Genomic DNA, 25,682 nt, shown 5'->3' with positions numbered 1-25,682 from the left:
CAATTATCCTGACAGGATTTTATTTAACAAAATGTCTTTCTGTATTTGATTCTAACTCCTGGCTAGTCTTAAAGGATTATTGTAGCTGAGATAGAACCCGAAGAAGGGGGTTACACTTAGATACGTTTCTGCATAATTTCTGCCTACATTCATGTTGAAATAGTTCTCCTGATTTAAAGTAAATCACATAAAGTAGTTCTGTATTATATTTGTTTCAGTTCAACCTGGAAAAGGGACACCTCGTGTGTCTCTTTTGTCAATGTTCTTTCCTTTTGTTATTCATTACAGTCCTTTGAGGGTTGCTTTCTGTTCAGGTCGTGGACGTGACAAATTGAAGAGCTGTGAATGAAATTGGTTTGACAGCGATCGCATTGAACAACACCATGGATGTGTGATTGCATACCGATTCTACACAATTGTTGCATAAAGGAAAAGGCTGCTTGTAGGACCATTTTTAGATCATTGCGATGCGCCATTCCTGCAGCGGTGGGGACAGTCCAAACAACATACAAGCGTCCTCAGGGCAAAATCAGGTGAATGAATGGAACAGGATGAACACTCATTGTCACACAAACCTGGCAGCAAACTGGGACACATGCAGCCAGAGGACCACTCAGCTCCATGGCTCTTATGTGTTTTGTTTTATCAGTCATCTGAAGATAACTCACCAAGATCCGAGAGACAGCTGGAACCTCTGCAGCCAGCCATTAATAATAACCTGAGACAGCACATGTGTTAAACTGGACCTTCATTCAGCATTAGTAACACAGGCAGCACATGATGAAGCACACAATCACTACTCAGGTATAATAGAAAGAAGTAAGAAATAATCCAAAATAATCTCTGCGAGAATTTATTGTAATTTTGAATGATTTATACATTTAATATACATGTATAGACTCTTAAGTTCACTGTGCAATGGCATGTTATTTGTGATTTTAAAGCAATGTGTGTAAAGAAAATGTCAAATTTAAATACTTAACTTTAGTATTTACATTGTCTGTACTTCATGTTTCTATTCTGCTACCTCTCAGAGGAAACTACTGTACTTTTAAGGATTTGCTGTTTCCCCGAAGTCATAAGGAGACATACTTTTATTTCACATAATATATAATGCAGGACTTTTACTTGTAGTGGAGTTCTCAGTGTAGTATGAGCACTTTTACAACCATCCCCGCCATACAATTAGCGGAGAAGAGCGACAACTTCCCTCTCCTTGTGCTCACGATCTACCTCTGACTACCCCTGATACACCCTCCTGCTCCCTGCCTGGCAGTGTCTCCTGCCTCCACCTGTTCCTGCATGACAGTTGCAGTAATGCTTCTAAAACTGCAGTCTTGCACCTTTTGCAACTTGCAAACTGATCTCTTTGATGCTGACATATTACTTTAACCAGACACTTTCATAATCTGAGCAGGATCAGGGCGGAGAAAAGGACAGGGAAAGGATGAAGCTGGCCCTATAGGAGAAAAGATTGCCTCACCCACATGTCATTTAAAAATTGGGCCCCTGCTCTTTGGGTCATAAGCTATTTTTTTTTTCCTTTTTTCATGTTTTGACTTATTTCCCCTGAAGAGTGTGCAATATTGTTCCATTTATTTCTGTACTGTTCAAGTGACGATCTCATCAGTGTTTGTTTTGATGACCTTTCTCAAAGAAGAAAAAGCAGGGAATCAAAATCAAATATTCCATATTTACATTACATAAACTTAAATGGAAAACATTGCAGGCATTTGATTATTCTTAATCTACATATACAATGTCCCTTAAAAAAAAAAACAGAAATCCATCATTTTGCAGGAAATGTCCCCATCATGCGTCATTTATATTTATTTATACGTCATTCATCCTGTCATCCCCCCTGTTCTCATCTCTCTGCGAAAATTCAAAACAAAAATACCCCTCACGTGGGGCGAAAAGGGAGAGAAAGATGCAATTGCATTTCAAAGCAGAGAAAGGACTGATGACAATGACGGACTTCAGCGTTTATATAACCTGTGGAATCAACAAGTATCTTATACAAAGTTGACAGAAGTTTCGCACTGCACTTGTCATTGTACATAGTCCATGCCGTGGTGGCAAAAACGTGAGTGGTATTTATGTGCTGTAAGTCCTTAAAGTGTTCAGACACTTTTGTGCAATGAGTCCGTCACAGTTTTTAGTCAGGTACGATATTTACGCACGAATGATGACAGCAACAGATGATTATTAAAAGCAAACAAAAGCATCACTACACCAGTCTGAAGTTATCAAGTGTATGGGATCATGTTGGAGCTCGATAAGCCATTAAGTTCCAAATTGCACAGCTTGTACTCGCCATTGTCAGACATGTGGAGGGGCAGCACACCCTGAGTGTCTCCCTGCGTAAAAGAGCGCGTGGCGCAGCCCTTATTGTGAGGAGGAGTGGAGACTCTGAACACCAACCCACTGAGCATCTTCCTGATCTCTGGCCTCATCAGGCAGTAGAGTACCGGGTTCAAGCAGCTGTTTGCGTGCGCCAGGCACACAGTGACAGGAAATACGTACGTGTGCACCATGTAATATGATTTATCCCAGTTTACTGCGTTAAATTTGACCAAAACACCCCAAAATGTGATCGCATGATTTGGCATCCAGCAGAAGAAGAAAGACAAAACCACTATAGCAACAGATTTGGTGATTCTTGTTCTCCGTCTAGGGTTGCTGCTGTCCATGCTCCTCCGCCTCACGAAGCGCAGGAGCATCAAGTAGTTAACAGAGACTATGAGCATGGGGATGATGAAGGCTATCAGTATTTTCTGGATGTGATAGAGCGCAAGCCAATCGTGACCTTCAGGAAACCTGAGCAGGCAGAGTTTCTCCCCGGCCACCACAGTCACTGCGGAGAAGATCGTTGTTGGAGCTGTGGCTGCTGTCGCCGCCACCCACAGCACCACGCACACCCACTTCACACATCGTGAGCTCCTGTAAGTTTTCTTCTTCAGGGACGAGGACACTGACCAGTAGCGGGTCACACTCATGGCTGTGAGGAAGAACACACTCGCGTACATGTTCATCACGGTGACAGAGAGGATGATTTTGCACATGGCGTCACCAAACGGCCAGCTGAAGTCCAGCACGGTGTCCACGGCCCAGAAGGGCAGCGTGAGTACGAACTGAAAGTCCGTCACTGCCAAGTTTATGATAAAGAAGTTGAGGCTGGACTTTTTTCGACCTTGTCGTAACCTCATGAGGAAAAACACGAGCAGATTCCCCACCAAGCCCACCGCGCAAACCACTGAGTAAACCACGGAGATGAGGATCCTCAGGATGAAGGCGCCGTCTGCGCTCACATCGATGTCTTCAAAACTAAATTTGTCATAACCAGACCTACTTCTGTTCATCGCTCCGCTGTAGTTAAGTAATTCTTCCATCTTTAAAATGAGGAGCCTGTGCGCACAGCTGGGGTTCAACTGAGCGCACAGCAGGCTAGACGGAAACAGAACAGGGATGCTCCATGCCAAAGTGTCTCGGTCAGCCGTGGGTCCACACTCAGTGAGCTGGAGTCTGTTTTTATGCAGGTGTGTCATTTCTATGCTGAGCCACGATTGGTCGATCGAGATGCGGCAGAGAAGCAGACGGTCATAGAAACGAGACTAACGCATTCCAAATACAATGTGACTGGTTCACTGTTGGATCTCCATACAGGTATCAAAATATATCTGTCAGCTTATTGGGTCCGTGATGAACGTGCGTAAAATGCTCCCAACAGGAGTTATCTAAGAAGAAAACAACTTTTAAGATGGGGATTCAAGTAGTTTTCAAGAATTTAGACCTGACAAATGTTCTGTTAAATGTCAGCGATGGATATTTACCAATAGAGGAAGAAAGAAATATTGATAAACAAACCGTAAAAGTAAAATTTAAATCACGTTTCAGAGATCTCTACAGGCCAAATCTTCTAAAGAACATTTCCTACTTCTACTTAGGCTTCGCTTTATTTACCATTTTGTTTCAAATCAGATAAAATAAATTAAACGCAGATGTGTTGAGAAAGTTTCTGAAACTTTTAAAGTAGCCTATCATTACAGCTGCATCATTGCTCTTAAGTGTCTTATATATCCAATAGAGGGCGCGCTAAGCTCAGACTAATCAAGACTAATAATGTAAAAACAATGAAGTTTAGTGACCGTGTGGACTTCATTGTAGACTTGATCAATTGATTTCACCCCCCCCCCCCCCACACACACACACACACACACACACACACACACGCACACACACACACACACACACACACACACACACACAATTTCCTTATTGGAGAAAAAGGGTCATATTTTTCATCAAATGTTTTTACTTGACTGTGTGTTGGTACAAACTTTCTAACTGATTATTTTTCATACAGGAACCTCAGTGAACTCAATGATTAGGCCTGTAGCATTTCCAGATTCCCACCACATTTTCTCCTGCAGAGGACTCCTTTGTTTATTTTATTTTTTACGCACATTGGAATTAAAAAAAAAAAAAAAAACCCTCAGACTGAAACCACATATCTGTACTCGTTTCTCTGACTACACGCGAATGCGCCCATATGTTCAGAGGTCCTCATCTGACCCAGTGCAAACTCGAAGGACCTCACTTTTGGGAGCTACAGCCAGTTTGGACAGAAGCTCCGTATCCACTTTCTTGGAGTAGCATTCCCCTTTAAGCCTGCAGCCCAGCTGAAAGATAGCCCATTGTCTTAAGTCCACCCATCTGTGGGGGTGGCTTTGCGAAAGTTTGCAGAAGAAATGTAGAAGCTGTCACTGACTGTGGGAAGGAGACTGATGGAGGACAGAGGCAGCACAGACGCTAAAATCGACACACGAAGAAGTCAAAAAGCAGAGTTAAAATGCAACGAAAACGCCCCGTGGAAACTGACCATGTTCAGGCCTAACTGAGAAGTTTGCTGGGAGTTGTCACAGTTTGAGTACATGGCCGCAACAAAAGCCAAATGTTCCTCCTGCCCAGATGGAAATGATTTGAATTGACAATCGCCGCTGTGTTAGAAAGTCATTAAATGCTTCTCAAATCCAGGCCACCGTCCTGACAAGATGACCCGTTTGGACTGCGGGCTTCACGCCTCCGGACAAGGACTCTCCTTCATTCCCTTCTTCATCGCACTTCTGCTGGGAAACTGCAAAGCGTTGGGATTATCACATGAACCAGGTTAGTCAAAGACAAAAACTCCATGATAAAGCCTCGTCCTCTGGTATTGTTTTCTCGTGCACACCAGTTTCAGAGTGCATCTAATGGAGCAGAATGAGGCCAGCAGTCCCCAGAGTGCAGGATATAGGACAGCTGTGACTTGTGTTTACAAAGGTTTGGGCTGACCAATAGCAATTAAACCCATGTTTGCAGTTTAGTCTGCTAGCTGTGGAGAGAGCACTGCTTTGCATTTAATCTTTAAAGGCAAACATCTGCTTAGCCTGGCCTTGGGCCAAAATGAAGAATCTGAGCTGACACTGACCTCTGATCCCAACCGTTTCTACTCTACTGCAGATTGCATACATTTTCATCCCATCAGAGAATTTCCTGTCTTGCAGGATGCACCTCACTTCCCTCCTCTCCCTGCACCTCGTGCTTTAGGTGTTAAAAGTCAGACCTCTCTTGAGGTAACAGATAGGAACAGAAAAGGAGTCAGGACCATAGACTGTAAAAATAACAGGACCCGCTCTGTCTCCTCCTGTCAGCCGTGGTCCCCTCGGAGAAAAAGCGTAGTGCTGCCTGTTGGCCTTTATAAACAAGTTTGTGCCGAAGAGGGGAGGCTGTTGCCAAACAGAAATGATTTCAGGTGATAAGTGTTGGCACAAGAAACTCTAACATTTATTGTCCGGTGTCTGAGAACCCCAAATCGAAAAGATCTTAGCTGTGTCTCTTGTAAATGGACTTGAGCTTGTATTGCACTTTTCTAGTCTTCTGACGTCTATAAACGCTTTTACACCGCAGGTCACACCTACACATTCAAACCCATTTACTCACGTGACGGCAGAGGCTGCTATGTAAAGTGTCCATCAGTATCAACTCGTCCATCCATACACATTCATTCACTGTCGCCAAAGCAGCGGGAGCCACTTGGGGTTGAGTGTCTTGCCCAAGGACTCATGGGACGACTGACTGCCAACTGAGCCGCAGCTGTTATATATATACATTTTAATTTAAAAGAATGTATATAAGGGTTTTAAATTGCTCAATTGTTCTGTCATATTTGGTCCCAAAATACTACAATATGTTCATTATTGTTAATGAACTAACAGTATGTAGAAAGAAGGGAAATCAACATTTGAATTCACTTAGAGTGCATAATATTACCGTGATCAGTCAAGCTCATTCGTCTGAGCAGCCACTGCAGCGACCATGGTGGACCTTGACACCACATGTAAACCCCCCTTTAAGCCTTTCAAGTTAGATTTTAAATGAAATTTCACTTCCTTTGTATTCTCATGGAAAAAAAAAATAGTTTGCAGGCTGTAAACTGTTTATGGAACAGTTGCTTGATGAAAAGCTGGACTCAGATCTCTTGGAATTAGAACCATCATCTTTGTGTAATTTATTAGTGAAGATGCTGCATGTAATTATTGCGGGTGGAGAAAATCCCTCATGATTTTCAAAGTCACAGAATCCTCACACATGAAACTACAAATCACTCAGAGGAGAGAGCTGAACTCCATCAAGGAGATGTGGGCCTATCCATATATAATGAGTAAATATTTTGAATTCCCATGTGGATCCAGATCAACATCGAAAACATTAAATGAAAGACAGCCGTCCTGATTGACTGGTGGCAGCCATATTAATGAAATAGTTCCTCGTATTTTGCATAGTTATAAGTTGATTTGAATTTAAAGTGATTCCTGAGATGTCGCTGAAATATTGAAGGCATTCAGGGATACAGCAGTGTGCATGTTGTAAAATCATTGAGTTGCCTTTCATTCAAGGAGACATTCCAAGCAAACCTCCATCTCATATCTCACTGCACTGATGTGCTACCGAAAGTATGTGGGACAATCATTTTAGAATGCAGCAAGACCTTATATTGTTATGTCTCAACGCTGTTTGAAGTCCTTGTTTGAAATCTGCTCCTTTCTCTTTTTTTAAGATTTCTTTTTGGGAGCTCTTTGCCTTTATTCAATAGGACAGTGGATAGAGACAGAAACCAGGGAGAGAGAGTGGGAAAGGAGCCACAGGCCGGACTTGAACCCTGGCCGCCCGCTTTAAGGCCCAACCTACCTGCTAGGCCATCTGCGCCCCAAAATCTTCTCCTTTCTCCTAATGAGAATCAACTGATGATGTCATATTTAGGGTTTGAAAAGGTCGCTGTTCTGAGACAGAAATCTACATTTAAAATTCAACGAGGGATTTCTTTTTCTACCGTGAACTAATTAACGTGACCATAGTGTTGTGACACCAGTTTTTATTTTGATGAATTGTTATGCTCTTGCAGATACAAATAGCCATCATACTGTAAGTAGTAGTGATGGGTATATTTAATATTTAATAAGTAATATTCCGGATCTTCGTAGTCTAGTTATTGGTGGAGAGTTCTTGTAGCTCCTCTGTACTCGACTGAATGATTTCAGTGTGTTGCGTCTTTCTGCTCTATGTCCAAAACTATACTTCAACACTTTCTCCTTCCATAAAGACTAAGCTGATCCACAGAGGAGATGGCAGCAGTGTGACATTTCAGCCTTGAGCTGTGCTATGCTGATGTTTCTAGTTATAAATAAATCAAGGTGTCACAGTATTGCTGATATGATCTGACAAATTATCACAATTAAAAACGACGCAATGTGAGACATTTCAGGCAGTAAGATTTAAACACAGAGGGAAATGTAAAATAAGTTGAACACACTTGACAAAGGTTCAGAAGGACTGAAACATTGGGATTTTTTTTCTAATAAACTGGTGATGCTTAGCAAGAGTAGTGTGCGGGATTTCCTTCTTTTCCAGTGACATTTGGTCATCCTACGCACCTCCTTAAAAACTGTGTTTGTGTTGTAAAAATGCACACTTTACATGAATATGACTAATTCAGTGAGATGGACTAAATTTAAAAGCTGCAATGATGCAACTCATTCATGTTCTGGGACAAATGTGCTCCACAGTCATTAGCAATGCTGTGTCAATAAGTCAGCCACATCAAGGCTTCACTATGTATAGAATTAAAGAGCAGACTGTGGGGAATCCCCCCTCTGAAGGAACATTTTCTTCACCCTTGCTCACAAACCGAGTTCTCTGCCACACTTCCTTTCGTGCTGCTGAGTCAACTCTTCCATTTCATTGGATATTAAGAAGCATTATTTTAATCTGAGGGATGATTTCACAGACTTTATCAGAGCTGCTGAGAGTTAAACATGATATAAGAATATTGTACAGGAACCAGTTTGAGGTGATCCATACTGTACATTTACATTCAATCATAAAAATGACAGATATGTGACACACACATGGGTTTGTTTAGAGCGTCCTCAGTTTGTTTATGACTTTATAGCCACATAATTATTTAATCACCCTCTGCTATCCAATGATTTACTAACCCTTCTCGTCATTCATCTTCTCGTCCTCCGCTTGGCGTTGACAGAGAGATATCTGCAGGATGCTCCTCAGTACGAAGTCGTTCACCCCACTCGAGTGGATGCAAGAGGCCACTTCCTGTCCAACTTCCTGTCTCACCATGTTCGCCGCGTTCAGCGCCGGGAAGCCCCCGAGGGACCGGCGGACTTGGATCGAGTCTTCTACCAGCTGCGGCATGGCGGCAGCAGTTTACACTTTAACCTCACCCTCAACCCAAACCTGCTGGCTCCTGGCTTCCTGACGGAGAGGAGGTACGGTGGCCTGGAGGGCGCAAAGATCAGTCCTCCTGGATCCTCGCAGTGCCATTACTTAGGTGAAGTGTCGGATGAGGGATCTGTTAGAGGGAGGGCTGCAATAAGCACCTGTGATGGACTGGTGAGTACCTTTTTTTTTAAAGCTTGATTTCATTGGAAAATGTTCTAAAATAAATGTAGTTGTAAAAGCAGATGTGTCAAATGCTGAAGATTAAAATAATACTCCTTAATTTCCTATGATCTGGAAAAGCAGTAGCATGGTATTTAGAGCTGAGGAATATGGATGTTGTGTAAAAAGACGTTCAGTTTTATCTGAAAACTTACTGGTGCTGTAGAGCTGCACAACCTGAGAAGATTTTCTACAAAAGAAGATGTTTACAGTGTGACATTTTGTTGAAAACACAAACTTTCCCTTTTTGTATTTATATTTATGCTAATAATAACCTTTTATTTATCAAGCTGTTTTTCTAACCTTATGTTACAAAAGTGCGTCACTCAAATGAAATGTAGCACATAGAGCAAAGACCAGAAGACAGGCAATCATTAAAACAAGCCAACTAAAACAGGTGAAATCAGTAAATCCTGTTTAATCAGAGCTTCACTAACAATAGGGAGGTCAACAAACTCAAGTTAAATCAAGGAAAAAGCTCTATGATAAAAGTATGTTTCAAGAAAAGACTTCACTTCCAAGAAATGAATCACATTTATGGACTGTACTGGTATAGCACTGCTCTAGTCTTTTCACCCCTTCATTCACAGTCAGTACTAATTATCCCATTCTTACACATTCACACACTGCTGGCTATGCCGCCAAGGCGCAATTTTGGGTGTTCAGTGTCTTGCCTGAGGACCCTCGATATGTGGAGTCAGGCAGCAAACCGCCAACCTGTTGGTTGAAGCTCGATGCGAAGGCAACTGGACTTGTTTGAAGATCTTGGAGATGTTTCTCCTCTCCTGAGAGCATCAAATTTATCATGACCTGGATGACTGAGAATCTACTCAGACGTCGCGCCAACCTTTTGATTTAGAGACAACAACTATACCGCTGAGCCACAGCTGCCTTCACTGGATTCACACACATTCAACACATGTTCAATACCATCTTTAGGCTTTGCAGTAAACATTTGTTCCACTTTCTTTGAATCCTGTACCTGTTAAGCTGAAGAGCAAAGTGGTATTCCTCTCAGTGCACTGGCATGCTCACAGCAGGTATCCAACTTCAGGCTAGGATCTACGTATTCATTATTTAAACACTGTTGGTTTCAAAATGCAGCCCGGAGTCCATTCTCTGCTTACTCTTTCAGATGGTTGGTTTTAGCTTTCAAACTTTAGAATGCCAAAGGATATGTTAGGAGATTGAGAGATATTCCACCTGAAACCTTTTTAGTTTGTCACAGACTCATCTTAATACTGCCCCATATTGGGTCCCATAACTATCTAGAATTGTCCTGTGCACTTCAAATGTATTAAGCAGAAGTAATCCTGATAAATAGGTCAGATGTGTAAGATGTTCTTGACTGTTCCTCATATCCTCGAACCCAACACCTTATTTAGGTGTGTTGTTATAATTAAAAGCACTTGCCTGTGATGGTTAGAAGCCATTTATGATATCGATATCAAAGCGTTGTGAAACTCAGTGACCATTTTGAAATGAATCATTTTTTTATGACAGATATTGTGCTTCATCTTCTGATTCTGGATCAACTCAGACATATAAAAAAACGTAGAAATGCTGTTTCTGTCCACTTTTCTGTTTGTGGAGCCTGAGCTGTAATTAAAATGATGGCGATGTCAGTCAAAAGTTGTCTCACACACACACACACACACACACACACACACACACACACACACACACACACACACACACATACAGACCTCAGAAATGGTTTACACATCATCAACATCAGATTTTTAGAACTGTGTTTTCTATTGGTCATGAAGCTCTTTTCATCCAGATTTTGTTAATACATTTAACCTTTTCAAGTCAGATTTCTACAAGCTTTAATTGGGAGCTATACTTTTAGCATTACCCTCATTTCACATAGACTGTTGAGGACAGAGAACACTTTCTGTCTCCTGTGGACAGTTGAGGTAGAGGAAACATCCATTTGCAAAGGAGGAGACATTTGGAAGAAGCTTTAAAAGTTCAGATTATTTAGAATATGAGTTCTTTTAGTTGAAAGGGCCAGTTCTCTAACCCACAATGCAACCTGAATACTGATGGTTATTTTTGAGATTCTGGTGTTTTATATAAGTGGCAGCATTTGTAGCCTGCAGCTGTAGCCCCCCCCCCCCCCCCAGAGACAAGGAGCCAACACCTGTAAACACACTTTCAAATGTTTCCCTCAGAGGTGCTTCCAAGGTTGAAATCACATTCAGAGTACTTACAGTCTCCACTAGGATAAAATGCAATATCAATGCATGAATCTGTTTGATGTTTATAACGTTCAGTTATTTTGAAAATGAAATGTTTTGTTAGGCAAGCTATTTCAAGTAAGTGGATCAAATTCCCAGAGAGAAAATCCCCCTTCAATGTTTTAGCTCAAAATCAGGTTGCACACTTAACTCACCTGCATACTTGAGTCCTGTGGGTAATTTATCAAATGGCTTAATGGCCCACTGCACTTGAAGTAAACAAACATTGACTGAGGCACATAAGAAGGAATTGTACAATTAAGGTCTGCTCTGCAATTCCATGCACAAACAACCTGCATGGTTTGAGTTTTGACTCCAGCAATATGCTGGAAAACACATTGGAGATTTTGGATCATGCATTCTTTAAAGCATCATGAACTTCTTGCAAATTTAACCAGCGAATACATCCTGGAAACTGTGCTGAGAGAGAAAGATCACTGGTCTGTAATAAGATGATCGGAGTAGAGTTACTTTATACATCTTAAAAATAATTCGTAAACTCAAACAGAAAGATGTTAATGCTGTCCTTGGATTCATGTTGTATAAGACCTATTCTTCCCACACTCACTACACTTCAAAAAAGGCTCATAGAAAAAACGGGGACAGTATCCGTTGTCACCCTTTCTCAAGGCACAATCTCCTGCTGCTTAATCCTCCATGCTCCAAGGTTATTCAGTGTGTGTGCAGATATTCCATTTGTGCTCACCACTTTTGTAACACATCCACTGTAAAAAAAAATTATGTTATTTTTACGAGAAAAAAACTGGCAGCTGTGGTTGCCAGAATAATTCAGTAAAAAATACAGTCAAAATGTAACCTATTTTACAGGACAACCTGTAAATTATACAGTTTTAAACTGTTATGATTTACAAAAAAATACAATTTAAACTAGGAAATCCAACAGCCATTTTCTGCTGAATTAGCATAAATATGCAGCTATTTAATTGAATTGACGTTAACTGTACATCAAATCTCATTCAACTTTACTGAAAAATACTAAATAAACAACATTGTTTCGATGTAAAAAAAATCTGAATAAAAATGTAATTTAACTGAATTTTTCTGCATATTTAACTCAAATATTGATTCAAGTATAGTGTATATTTTACAGTGAAAGCAACAGCTTTATATCATCACTGAATTTCCTTTAAATGAATCCATTACATTTTAAAAAGCATAAAATCCATCTTCTGTTAAGTTTATCTGATATCAAAAGCAAGTTATACCCTTTGAGTCACTGTGCTGAGATAAAAAAAACAAAAATGACATGTCTCTACAGAAGTTTATTAACTTCAAGCAGTGAACAAAATAATCTGTCCTTACTCAAGATACATATCATATTATCTTACAAACATTTGAACCGAGTATGACAGGTAAGTGAACCTTCCTCCATAAATGTCTTAAGGACAATAAAGGAGCATGAGTTTACTCTCAAATGTACGTATTTGAAAATGTCATTGTTAACACTATAAGTCATCATCATTAAGTCGTCATTGTTTTATGACTTTAAAATTTCAAATAATCAGTAGAAATGCCACACACAAAAAATATTTGCTTGCTACTATTATTTCTCAGCTGTTTCTTTACATTCAAGACAGATTGAACACTTCTTGGGCCATTTCATGTGAACTCTAAGGCCTTTTAACAGAGTTTACCAAAAATGTACAAAATTTAACCAAGAGTGCACAGGTTAAGCATTTGAAAATGTAAAGTCAGCGCAAGACATACCTTAACAGTTACTGTATTAAGACAAGAAAATCTAGAAACCTTGCTTTTTTCAACAAAAATATTATCCTCAAAGCAGTGAACAAATTAATCTGTCCATATTCATAAGACATCACATTTTTTCAACAAGTACCTTACAAATATTAAGATACAGAGCGTGCGACAGATTTGGGATAATCTTATTGGAACTGAAACATAGAGAAAGCAAGAAGAGGAAAAAGACTCCTCTTATTAAATGTCTAAAGGACAATCAAGTTGTCTTGTTTTTGCTTGGGTTTTATTTTTATGGCTCTCTGTAATTATTTTAACTCTTAAAGGTTAAATCATTTCCTCATTAGCATGTATTTTCTAGTATCCTCAAACTAGTTCCTTCACATTGAGTAAGAAAGGCTTGTAAATGACACGAACAAGAAAAATACAAACTCTAAACTCTATAACAACAAAGAGGCAAAGCAAACCTTCAAACTGTCAGTGGGGCACATGACGTGCCACAAATCTTACTCAGTTAAGTCCATGTTCAGACATCACGCCACTCATGACCTGAAAGTTCCTGAATCAAGGTGATGACTTGAGACGAGCTTCACATGAAGACGGGATGTGCTCGTCTTCTCCACTTTGGTGCCCTTCTCTGGGTTGATGGAGAAAAAACATCTATGAAAAGAAGAGAAAAACAGACAACTTTTAATAAAACAAGTCATCCAAACCCGAGTTACTACTGCAGTAACTTACGATTCATACAGTATATTAGTTCACATGAGTAAAACAAGTCAAATCAAAAAGGACATACCTCTGCAGAAACTCCAGGGTTGATGCCAGCGCTGACGGGTAATGGATATTAAAGCAATAATAGCTCCCAAACAGCATGCACAGGGCAGACACGAAGAAGGGGATGTTGTCATGTACAATGTTTTGATCCACACTCAGCATGAACCGTCTTGAAGAAAAGCAGGATCGTCCTAAATAAAACAAAAAAAACATTGCACAAACAAAGTTAAAACAAGGCTGGTATTACTGAACATTTTCAAAATACAATGAGCATATATGCTTCTTAACCTTCATGGTATGTTAAGTTTCTTACAATAAGTACAGAAATTCTAAGGCCACATGACTATCTCTTACACAGCTTACACAATCAACAACATTGTGCAACATGAATTTATGTACAAAAATAAAAAAACTGATGCAAAAGACCACTTATGCTTCTCCGGTAAAATACGGTGGCCTTGTTATCCAGCAACAGACACAATGATGCCAAGTTGTTTCTACAGCATCCTTCTTTAACAAAAAAATGCTTATCTCACACGGATCTGAAAACAAAGGCTGATTCTTAAAATAAATCAAGTTTGCACTAATTTGTACCTTGTTGACGTGCAGCGAGAGTCTGAGAGATTACCGACCTTGCCAGTTTGCTGTCTGAATACATTAATGTGCAGCTGCATGATTCATCAGGCTAATTGGCTTTTGTACAAGGCAGGTTTGCCTAAAGGTGCTTAGTGGAGTCTTCTTGTAAACAAACAAAAGCTGTGTTTACATTCAATTTGTTACTCTGCAAATCGTGTTGTGTATCGTTGGACTCAAACAGAAATGTTGAGTACATTTTCTTTATGAAATATCTTCCTGATTGCCTTTGGAACACTGATACACAGTAGACTGTATAAAACATGGATGTCATCTCAGTGATGTCACCATTGGTTTCTAAAGTGAACCTTTGAAGCCCACTGTGGTTGCCTCAGTGAAAATGCTCTCCAGCTAACTTTCAGCTCGCAGCTGAAGAGCTGGAGCTGAGGCTGGCTTTTGAGCTTAATCAAAAACTGCTACTATGCACCTACTTGTAGCCATATTAGCCCCGCCCCTAATTATGCATAACTATTATCCTTCATAAACTAAAATAGATTCAAGTCATTTTTCGTACTAGATTGTAAAAATGTTTATTCCTGCTGTCAAATAGTATTTATGTGACTCTAGGGCTTTTAGACGCAGCCTCAGGTGGACAATGGATGAACAGCACTGTTTTGCACTGCTGCATTGGCTTCATATTTCAACACCAGAGATTGCCCCTTGGGGCCACCTGTGCATTAGACTGATTTTGGCAGGGCCTCGCACTAATGCATGTACACGTGTGCAGGAGATGTACATACATTAAAAAGTGCTCTAAAGTCAACTAGAGATCAAAAATTGTTAAGGAAACCTTTGGGAAAATCTAACTCCAAAGCATAAACATTTTAATCATGTCTCAAATTTGAAGGAGGACAAAAGTTACTTGACCTGAAAGTAAAGTTGAAAAAGCATTTTATTTAATAATGAATGGTTAATGCCTTACAGACAATCTCTCTGAAGTCTTGAATCCTCACATACTCACAGACACATGGTATCCACATTGATGGTTCTCTGCCAGGCCTCTGCAGCAGCCAGCTCTGCTCCTGGCTGCATTGACATTGTTTTGCCATAAGTCTGGTTGATTATAAATTAAACACAAGATCGTCTAGATTGATGTCAGGTGAGGTGACTGACATGGCCAGTTAAGGCCATTTATTCTCCAGGACGTTGAATCAAAGGTTTGCCAAGTCCTACAAAGCTCACTGAGAATAATTGTGGAACAAATTGACTGTTCACTTCTATAAAGTTTACATAAATGTTTATGCAGTGAAGAAAACCTTTTTTGTTTTTTAATTATGATGCTGCTTCCTGTTGTTGCTCAGAAGAGTGTTGGTTGTCATCGTATTATGGAGAAGTTGTTTCAATACAGTCAATAAAGTTGCTTCACTGCTTTGCATTCCTACTTGGACGTAGTCTCAGTGATGTCAGCCATTGGTTTCTGAAAAGGCATTTTGAAGCCTAACGATGGCTGCCATTGAAATGCTGACTCCACCTAACTTTTAAGGTGGACCTCTGGCAAACTGCAACAACTGGCACATCTGTCTGTTATCTCAGCTACATATGTAAGCACATTTATGTATAACTTTGTTCATTTTTGCTCTAAAAATTGACATTTTAACATAACCTAATGGGAATTCCTTGTTTTTGCAGCCGGCCTCAAGTGTAAACCCAAGAACTGCCCTTTTCCGCACGTCCGTATTGCTTTTTTAAAAATCTTTTCATCATTATGTAGGTTGCTGCTTGGCTCTGAATCCTCTTACACACTCCTGCTGATGCAGATGATGCCTTGCTTGTTGGAAAATGCTCAGGTTTTCTTGACCATGTTGAAGGATAAAAATGAGTTTGAACAATAAAACTTTAACTTTACAATCCCTCATTTTGAGTCTACATTCAGATTTAATCAGCATTTCAAATCTTGACAGTTAGATTTGAGTTGTCAAAGCCGTATGTGTTGAGCTGGGCTTGTTTTTTCCTCTAAAGTTTGTATCCTGCTGGATGTTGCAAATTCACAAGTAGAGTTGACCGAACATTCTGTTAACTGTCTTTGGCACATCCATCGTGCGCCGCGCAGCTGGGTCCCCTGCTCTCCCAAACAAAGGACAAGAATGTCGACTTGATGCATAAGGTTTCATCCAGTCTGTTTGCACCTTCACTATAGCTCTGCTTTCAAAACACTGTCATAGCCATTCTTTCATTTCAAATCCAATGTCCTGGAGAATACAACAAGCAGTATGAAGAATACATCACTGTGACAATACCAAGAGATTGTAGAAGAATTCTCCAATATTCCTGAAGCTTCTTAGCTCTACAAGCTCTACAAAGCTTCTTAGAAAATGTATGATGACCATGTTTTTTTTATTCTGCAGTTAATGACATTAAAAAGATGTGTGTAAATAAATACTTACAGATGAGAAGACAAGATGCTTTTTCATAGATTGAAGTCTGTCTGTGCTTTTTTATTTTTTTATTTTTTAAAGATTTAGTTTTGGTCTTTTTTTATGCCTTTAATGGATAGATAGGACAGTGGATAGAGCTCTGTGCTTTTGTGGATGATTCTTCTTTCCTGCTGTTTCAGGAGTTTTTGAAAGAATGACAAGTTCCAGACTCTCCATTTGAATATCAGAGTTTCTGCCTCAAACATGCAGTTTTATTTTGAGTGAGAGGCTGTTTTATGAGCAGGTGGATTTGATAAAGGAGGCTGCGAATTATTGTTCTGAAGGATTAGTGCTAATCTCAGTCTGCCTTATCTTTAAAGGCATAATGGGTTAAAACATAAAAACTTAAAACAGAATGTCTTAAAGATAAAGATAAAGATCAACTTTATTGATCCCCCATGGGGGAAATTTGTGCATTACAGCAGCTCAAGAAAACAGGGGACGGGAAATAATTATTAGAAATAAAAATAGAAGTTAAAAATCAAATCAAACATATTTACATCAGTTAAATAAAAAAATACAATAATGGAAAATTACACAGTAACTACACTGGAAAGAGTTATTGTTATTAAAAAAAACACACACAATGTGTAGCATTATTGAAATGAGTCATGTTGGTGATGCTGTCAAAGAGTCTGATTAAACAGTCTGACGGCAGATGGAATGAAAGACCTGCGGTAGCGCTCTGTCTTGCAGGGTGGGTGTCTGAGTCTGCTGCTGAAGGAGCTGCTCAGGGACCCCACAGTGTCATGTAGGGGGTGAGAGGGGTTGTCCATGATGGATGTCAGCTTCACTAACATCCTCCTCTCACCCACCTCCTCTTCAGAGTCCAGAGGACAGTCCAAGACAGAACTGGCCCCTCCTGTCCAGTCTGTTCAGTCTCTTCCTGTCTCTCTCTCCGTGCTCCCTCCTCCCCAGCAGACCACTGCATAGAAAAGTGCAGACACCACCACAGTGTCATAAAAAGTCCGTAGCAGAGTCCTGCACACTCCAAAGGACCTCAGTTGCCTCAGCAGGTGCAGTCGACATTGGCCCTTCTTGTACAGGACGTCGGTGTTGTGTGACCAGTCCAGTTTATTGTTGAGGTGAACACCCAGGTATTTGTACGTCTCCACCCTCTCGATGTCCAAGCCCTGGATGTACACCGGTGCAGTCTGGGGTGACTTCCTGCAGAAATCAATCAACATCTCTTTTGTCTTGCTGGCGTTGAGCTGAAGGTGGTTGAGCTCAATCCAGTCGACAAAGTCCATGATGACCTGCCTGTACTCCTGTTCGCTCCCCTTAGACACACACCCCACGATGGCTGTGTCATCGGAGAACTTCTGCAGGTGGCAGCTGTTTTAAAAACATGCATGTTTTGGAAGAATGTTTTTGTTGAAGAGGTGCCACCAGGTCTGCAACAGGAGAGAAAAACAAACAAAACTTGAATGATTGTGGAGTCACTGGTTATGTAAAAGCTGCAGAGATTTGCAGGTTGGTGAGAGTGATGCAGAGAAAACTTGACATTTACAAAGATTTACAGCTTTAACATTTCAGAGCACAAGACTGACAGCTATTTACACAGTCGAGTGGAACATAATGGAAGGCTCTGTTAGCATCTCAGTAGTGAAGAAAAAAAGACCAGTGTAGCGTGTATCAGAAATGAATGTATTACTTGCACCCTCCTTGTGTATTAATGCTCAAACATGAGTCATCTGTTGTGAATGAGTAAAAACACACATGATATCGCACTACAGTACACTTATGTAGATGTTGTGAAATCATGGAAATACAAAGGTATGATTTCACGTGATGGAGAACCTCCTATGTGATATAACCTGGATGTCCTTACATTAATTCAGTCAGTGGTGATAATTAAAATGAGAAAAATTTTGATGGCAGACTGAACATCTAACTATCCATCTGTCATTTTCAAGCTCACTTCACATTAACGTCTGAAAAAAATGAGACTTGATGCTTTTTGTTCCAGTTGAATCATTTCATGACATTTTTCGTGACATCTCCTCTCTGAAGTGGCTCTCACTTTGTTTCTGTTTGTGAAGATGGAAGATAGAAGTGTAAGAATTCCTTTTCTCCTGCTTGACTTTTCCCATGTGGTACTGTACTGTATGTGCAGCAGCCCTCATGTTTAGCCTGCAGGGAGATCCTGTGACTGTGTGACAGCTGAAGGGAGAGTTGGTGGACAGGAATCAAATATAGGACAAGGATGGGCAACAGAAAAAGATGAGGGGAGGGGGCTGCTGGAATTTGGTTTTGGCTCAGAGCCAGCGTGGTATATGATGCAGTAATTTATGTGACATGTGCTCTTTCCCCTTTCTCAGTTGTACCCCGTACAGCAAGTGAAATATATCAGGCTGTTTAAACTGTAAACACTGGTTTTATATTTGCATGTTTTGCTGATCATTTTACTGCTCTTCACCGGAATGTCCTTTAAAAATGTGTAGAAAGGCACAAAAGACCAAACTGAACTCCTTACCTGTATAAAAACATCACTTCTTAAATTATCAGAGAAACCCAACAAAACCTCCCCAGCACAAATAGTGGACAGATCTTTCAATCTGGGGATGCTTCTGTGGTTTTCTTTGAATGGAACAAGGAAGAGATATTAGAAAATACAGAAAATGATTGCACTTGTTTTTTGAGCACAGTGATGATGTCATGTCACTCCGCCTGTTTGAGTTTATATTGGTAATGAATGGATGTACCTTAAGATTATTTGTATTTACAATTAATATTAACACATTTTCTTGGTTCAATAAGTTAAGATAAAATAAACCTTTATTTATTACACAACAGAATCATTTAAAGTGTTACAGCATCAAAGAGCAAGGAGAGCCAAAAAGAGCACACAGTGCACAATCAAAAAAAAAAAAAAATTATAGATCAGAATAGTTGAGGAGCCAAAAATTAAGCTGCATTGTAACAAATGTAGTCTGTACATTTAGTTATGAGGAAATAACTCAATTTGAACATGTTATTGCACCTGTAGCATCAGATAGTAGTACTGTATATGGCTGATACACTAACTGGCCTATAAAGCATCAAAATGGTTAGAAAATACTCAAACACAGTTATTTCAGTGGAAAAAAGGGAACGCTATATTCTGTGTGTTGTTGTCCTATCAACCAGTGTTTTGACTATAAAGACTGAGAAGAGATGCTAATTCTCACACATAAGAAGCTAAACCATCACATGTTGGTGCATTATTGCTGATTTAATTGAAATTGTAAATGTTCCTTTGATCTCCTATTTGTTTAAATGGAATATGGTTGCAGCTCTTCTTTAAAAACATGATCACTTTTTACAGATCAGTAAATAGTTTTATTTTAAGGTAAAGTCTTTAGAAAGAGTCTTCTGTGTTAATCTTTATTAAAAGTTCAAAGACAGAAACCTGACTGTAAGCCCTTGTTTCTTTATCAGACAGGATTGTTCAAGTTGTCCGATGACGAGTTTTTTATTCAGCCTCTGGAGAAGACGAACACGAAGACCTCAGCACCTCAGGCTCACGCCATCTACAAACGCCACGCGTCCCCTCCATCCTTGAGTCCAGGCACACCACCCAGCTCAGGGAAACAAGCTGTTAATGGTACCTGTGGAGTCCAAAGTAAGTCTTTCTTTTCTCACAATATTCACTTTAGAACTCTGGCAAAACTTGACACTGAGCGTTTTGTTATTTATTTCTTGACACTGGGTAATAACATTCAGTTAGATAGTTTATCTGAGAATAAATAAGAATGCTGCATTAATATGCTGAGACCGACTGATGAAACTAAAGTTGCTGCAAAATAAAAAGACTTCAGTGCAGTGTTGGTTTTCTCAACATGTCTGTACATTAAAGGTGCACTATGTAGTTTTGGTAGAGAAATTTGAAAGTTGGAGAAATGTACAGATTATTTGGCATATGTTCATAACTCTCTACACAAACTGTCCTCAGAGGAAAATTTGGTCCCTGGAACACTGTTTGAAATAAAATGCTACACGAGAATTTATGGTGGTGAGCCCGGACACCGTAACTTTACTGGTAGCTTTTTAGCTCCAAACAGTGCTCCAGAGACCCATTTTTTTCTTTGAGTAATTGTAATTGTAATTCAGTTCTGAAAATGTAGCATAGAATTGTTTAATTTCTCCAACTTTCAAATTTCACAACCAAATCTACACAGTGCACCTTTAAACACATTTGAGAGAATCCTTCACACTCCGGTATTAGATCTTTGTTTTCTTGTGGACACTTTGCTGATGCAGAGTACAAAGTATCAGCTCAGCTCCTGTAGTATGAGTCATTAAGAACTGTGTACATTGATTGGTAGATGGTTCTGTACAGTATAGATGATCACAAAACCAGCGTGCACCTTAAGGAGTGCAAAGAAATGTTTGGACGTTCACATATGGGTGACCATATTCAGGCTGAAACCGAATAATGGAGAAACTCCACGAATGCAGATGCTTTTAAACACTCGAAACAGGATCCTTGAATTGAAATAATGTGACTCAGTTGGAGGGCCTCTGTGTGATTAGAATGCTCTTCAGAGGCTAGGAGGTTTATATTTTGTTTTTTCTTTACCATCATCCGCATGTGATCTGATGATGTAAAAACACTTGAAAAAAACAAAGCACTCATCTTTAGAAAAAAGGTAGAACATGTTGACAAAACTGTTTTTTCCAAATGTTTTGTCGTCCAGCCTTCTTCAGGAAGTTACAACTTCCTGTAACGCGTTGAAGAAACAGTTTTTTAAACCATGGCACTTATACAGTAGAAAGAAGGCATTTTACCTTTCTAATAAAGGCAGGTGCCTTTGGGCTTTTTACAAGTTTGGCCCTTTCCACTCTTACTTTTCAGAATCCAGTATACACTCTAACAAATAGGATCGGGACAAACTAGATTACAAATGCTCAGATTCCGGTTGTAATACATTTTTCAACCAATGTAATGAAAAATCAAGACGACTGATAATGTCGCCACACTTGGACAAGAAACAGCGAATCTTTTTATTCAGCATGTTCAGCTGGCTGAGCATACAAGTTGGCAATATTGATTTAAAAAAAACATGTAATGCATTTATACTTTAATATTGCAACATCAGTTTTTGTGAACAACTGTAGCTCAATTTCTGTAAAATCAAAAGTATATGTCAGAATCACCTGATGGGTATGTGTGTTCAAATGTTATTTAAGGAAAAAAATACCAGACAAACAATTACCCCCGTCTAATTAAGGGAAATGTCACATTTTAAGTCCACATTTGTCTGCAATATTTGCCCACACTGACCCTTATATGTCCTATTCCTATCTTAGCACACATCTTCTTTCACATCTTTAATGGCAAATAAAACAAATTTAATTATCATTATATTTAATAATGACAGTCATCGGATGAGGAACAGTATCATCACATGCACTCAAAGACAGGTAGAGAACAGGTATTATGTTATATATGTAAATCTGTATTTAGATAGGGGTTATTGATAATGGCTGTAAGCTAAAATAAAGTAAGTTAATTGGAGTGTAACTGCTTCATAGAAAGACAAAAAATGAAAAAACTCAGGTCTTCGTTGTACTAGAGAGTGGGCTAAAATCCCTAGCACAGATTTTAGATACATTATGAGGTAAGTTAAATCATTGTTTTATTCTATCATTTAAACACAAAACACTGTTGCAACTATTTAGTTAAGAACAGTTAGAATACTAAAAGGATTGAGGGCATGATGAGGTAAAGGCCTTGGTGCAAGAAAAAAGGACCAAACACAAATGTGTGTGTTTGGCAAATTGAAAGTCAAACCTTGAGTTCATCTCATGCATCTTAATATCCTTTTCTGTCCCCAATCAGCTTATTCCCATCAAAGTGTTGAAGACATTGAGAGAGAGCGGGAGCGATGGGAGCATCGTCAGCAGAGGAGAAGAAAGAGAATTCGTCAACGGTCTGTCAGCAAAGAGAAGTGGGTGGAAACTCTGGTGGTGGCTGACCCGAAAATGGTGGAGCATCATGGGAGCAAAGCTGTGGAGAGTTACATCCTCGCTGTCATGAACATTGTAAGTGTTCAACGTCTACAAGCATCAAAATCAATGTTGGTGTTGTTGAACTTTTATCAACTAATCCAACAATTTTGATCCAGAACCAGCATTCAGATTTAGTTTTTAATGTTGCTTTTTGGGCTGAGGATCAGGTGAGTCTAACTGAACAAAAAACACCTGAAAGTAGGATGAGGGTTAGGGGATTCTACAGTGGCCACATAGGTCAGTGTCTCCATCGCTTTGACAAAACATATGTTGCCTTATTAACAGACCTGTACGTTAACAAAATACAAGCCAACTGAGAAACACATTCACACATTTGACAAAAACACCAGAGTTACAGAAAGACACTAATGAAAATGAAAATCTGTGGAACTGAGACAAAATGTGACATAGGATTTGGGTGAACACCTGAAACAGACCAACAAATCTGAGTGTGTGATTTCTGTGAAAGTGTAGAGTATCATGTTACTTATGTCTGTTTAGCTCTGTAGATTTTCTTTAGTTTTAGCATTTTACTTACTAGAGCATAAACATGAATCCTAATTTAAAGTGTTTACTGTTAAATAAAATAATAGTTTCATAGATCCCTCTTTATACTTTTTTTTTAACTAAATATTATCAAAACAAAGTTTCACTGTGTTTGAACCTCTCCCAAGATGTTTTGAATGATGCAGCTTTTCCCATCCTTGTGTCAAGTAACACTGATTGACTGGATTAAGCTCTTTTCATCTACTTTTTTTTTTTAAAACACGACTCTTCAGATTCCCGTGTTTTTACTACCTCCCAGTTAGAGGTTAAGTACACTGACTCCTTGTCTGTTATTCATTAACACATAACCATTTGTTCCCCCAAAATATACTAATGTGGGCTCAAAGGCCAGCTTCTGAGAGCTCCATCAGAGGACCGACTATCAGGACATGGAATTCACTGACAGAGAAGCTCTCAGATTAACGGACTTATCCAACAATAATACACAGGGGAAGCAGCCATTCTTCCACACATCCTGTCGTGCTCCTTTTTGGGAGTCCTTTACACTCTGGGCTTTGAACTTGAAAGCCCAAAATGTTTAAGTTTTGTAAAAACAATCTTGCAAAGCATCAAGGGAAACAACCTCTAAACCCTTGTCCAAACAATAAGTAATGGAACATCTTCCTCAGCCAGCAGCTGTTCCATTGTCTGAATTCAAACGCCTTTAAGACATCAACGTCACACGAGGTCATATTTTTATATTCTGAGATACTGTTTTCAGCCAGTAGTATGATTCACACACACACACACACACACACACACACACACACACACACACACACACACACACACACACACACACACACACACACACACACACACACACACACACACACACACACACACACAGCTCTGACAGCCAATCTCAGAAGCCTATGCATAAAAATAGCTTGCAACTTCCTTTCACATGGTGATCTTATGGTTAGTTATCCATTTTTCTTCAGGGTATTTATAATAACTACATGCTTAAAAACAAACAGGACAAACAAGAAAAGGAAAAAACTGATCTAAAAAAATACTTTTTTACCCTCGAACACTTTGTGTACTGTAGATGTGCAGCATGGAGGAAACAGTAAATCAAAAGTACTGTGTTGTAGAAAATTAGCTCTAAATAGTTTGAGCTCTATTTTTACTCACAAAAACAAACGTTTAAAAAAGAGACCGGAACCATATGTATTGTTCCTGATGGACTTTAAAAAGAAATGTTACTGAGTTCATTCAGCCAGATGATGTTCCCCACAAATATCTGTGAATGAGCACATTTGTGAGAGAACGGACGTAGTTTTGATAAATGAAGTCTTGGGTGTTTTTTTTTTTTCTGAAGTTCAGTCTGACAGCTTGCACAAAAGGTTGAACGTGTAGATGTTTTGCCAAGTAGTGAAGAAATATGAGTGGAAGCTTAAGGGTACTGGGTACTAGTGATTTGTAGGCGAGGAGAAGGATTTATATATGACACAAGACTTGACCGGGAGCCAGTGAAGGAGGATGTGTGTAGTGTGTGTATTGTGTTTCTGCCACAGTGTCTATGATTTATGTTGGGAGTCTGGAGATGTTTTTAAGATGGTAGAAAACAGATTTGTTGATGGATTGGATGTGTGACTTTGAGTGAGAGGGGTGGAGACCTGAATGACACCCAGGTTTCTGACTTCAAAGAGAAGATCTCCAACCTTCCAAAGCAGCGCCTTAACAGCCACAGGCATGAGCTCTGCTTTGTTACTGTTCAGTTTGAGAGGGTTAATGGTTGTCACTTCTGTTTTGTCAATCTTTTTTCTGTTCTTCAACAAACAACCCCGAAATACCTCCTGTCCTCCTTCATGAATCAGTTCTCTGATTTCTCATCTCTGCTCAAGACTACGAGTCAGTGTCAAAGCCATGCACATATTTAAAATGTTCAGTTATTTACACAGTTTGTTTTTATGTGTCATACTTTGTGTGTTAATTAACCAATGGAAGAACATATTAAAGCAATAATCACATTTTAGAAAGAGGACTAATTGTGGTTTTTAAATCATTGACATTAATTGAGCACCTACAGTACGAGGAGCTCAGAGCTGCAGATGACTAAGAGAAGACTTTTTTAATTTGGTTTATGCTTAGTTTCAAATAGAATGAGTGCTGCACAGGTAAAAAAAAAATATAGAAAAATTACATGAAGGAATCAGGCGCTCTTCAAGGATACGGGAAAGACGTGAAATTGCAAATACATAAATGACTTTCCAGTTTATTTGCAAACAAAGTTTATGGTGAAAAATTGGCAGTCTGAATTGAAAATCTGAGGTAACCTGTTGTCGTCTGTGATTTGTTTGGATTGTCTTCATGTTATGTGGTTTATATCATTTCAGATTACACTCAAATTGTATTA

At 39.4% G+C, this 25,682-nt stretch overlaps 2 protein-coding genes across 2 annotated transcripts in view; one reads left to right on the top strand and one right to left on the bottom strand.

Moving 5' to 3' along the window:
- Window positions 1-837: 837 nt before the first annotated feature.
- LOC109986852 (relaxin-3 receptor 1-like) lies at window positions 838-4,155 on the bottom strand. The gene has a single exon (XM_065952743.1). It carries the CDS (start codon window positions 3,546-3,548, stop codon window positions 2,250-2,252), a length of 1,299 nt encoding a protein of 432 aa, XP_065808815.1. The 5' UTR covers window positions 3,549-4,155; the 3' UTR covers window positions 838-2,249.
- A 156-nt stretch (window positions 4,156-4,311) lies between these two features.
- LOC109986846 (A disintegrin and metalloproteinase with thrombospondin motifs 7) overlaps window positions 4,312-25,682 on the top strand; it is a 75,124-nt gene continuing 53,753 nt past the window's right edge. The window contains exons 1-4 of the mRNA XM_020637691.3: window positions 4,312-5,169; window positions 8,582-8,949; window positions 20,201-20,384; window positions 22,605-22,807. Coding sequence (XP_020493347.3) covers window positions 5,055-5,169; window positions 8,582-8,949; window positions 20,201-20,384; window positions 22,605-22,807 — 870 coding nt within the window. The 5' untranslated portion in view covers window positions 4,312-5,054. The remainder of the gene's footprint in view (window positions 5,170-8,581; window positions 8,950-20,200; window positions 20,385-22,604; window positions 22,808-25,682) is intronic.

This window comes from Labrus bergylta, chromosome 3 (assembly GCF_963930695.1).
Source record: "Labrus bergylta chromosome 3, fLabBer1.1, whole genome shotgun sequence".
Taxonomy (NCBI): Eukaryota; Metazoa; Chordata; class Actinopteri; order Labriformes; family Labridae; genus Labrus; species Labrus bergylta.
Note: the sequence above shows the minus strand (reverse complement) of the source record. Positions and strands in the feature narration are given on the sequence as shown.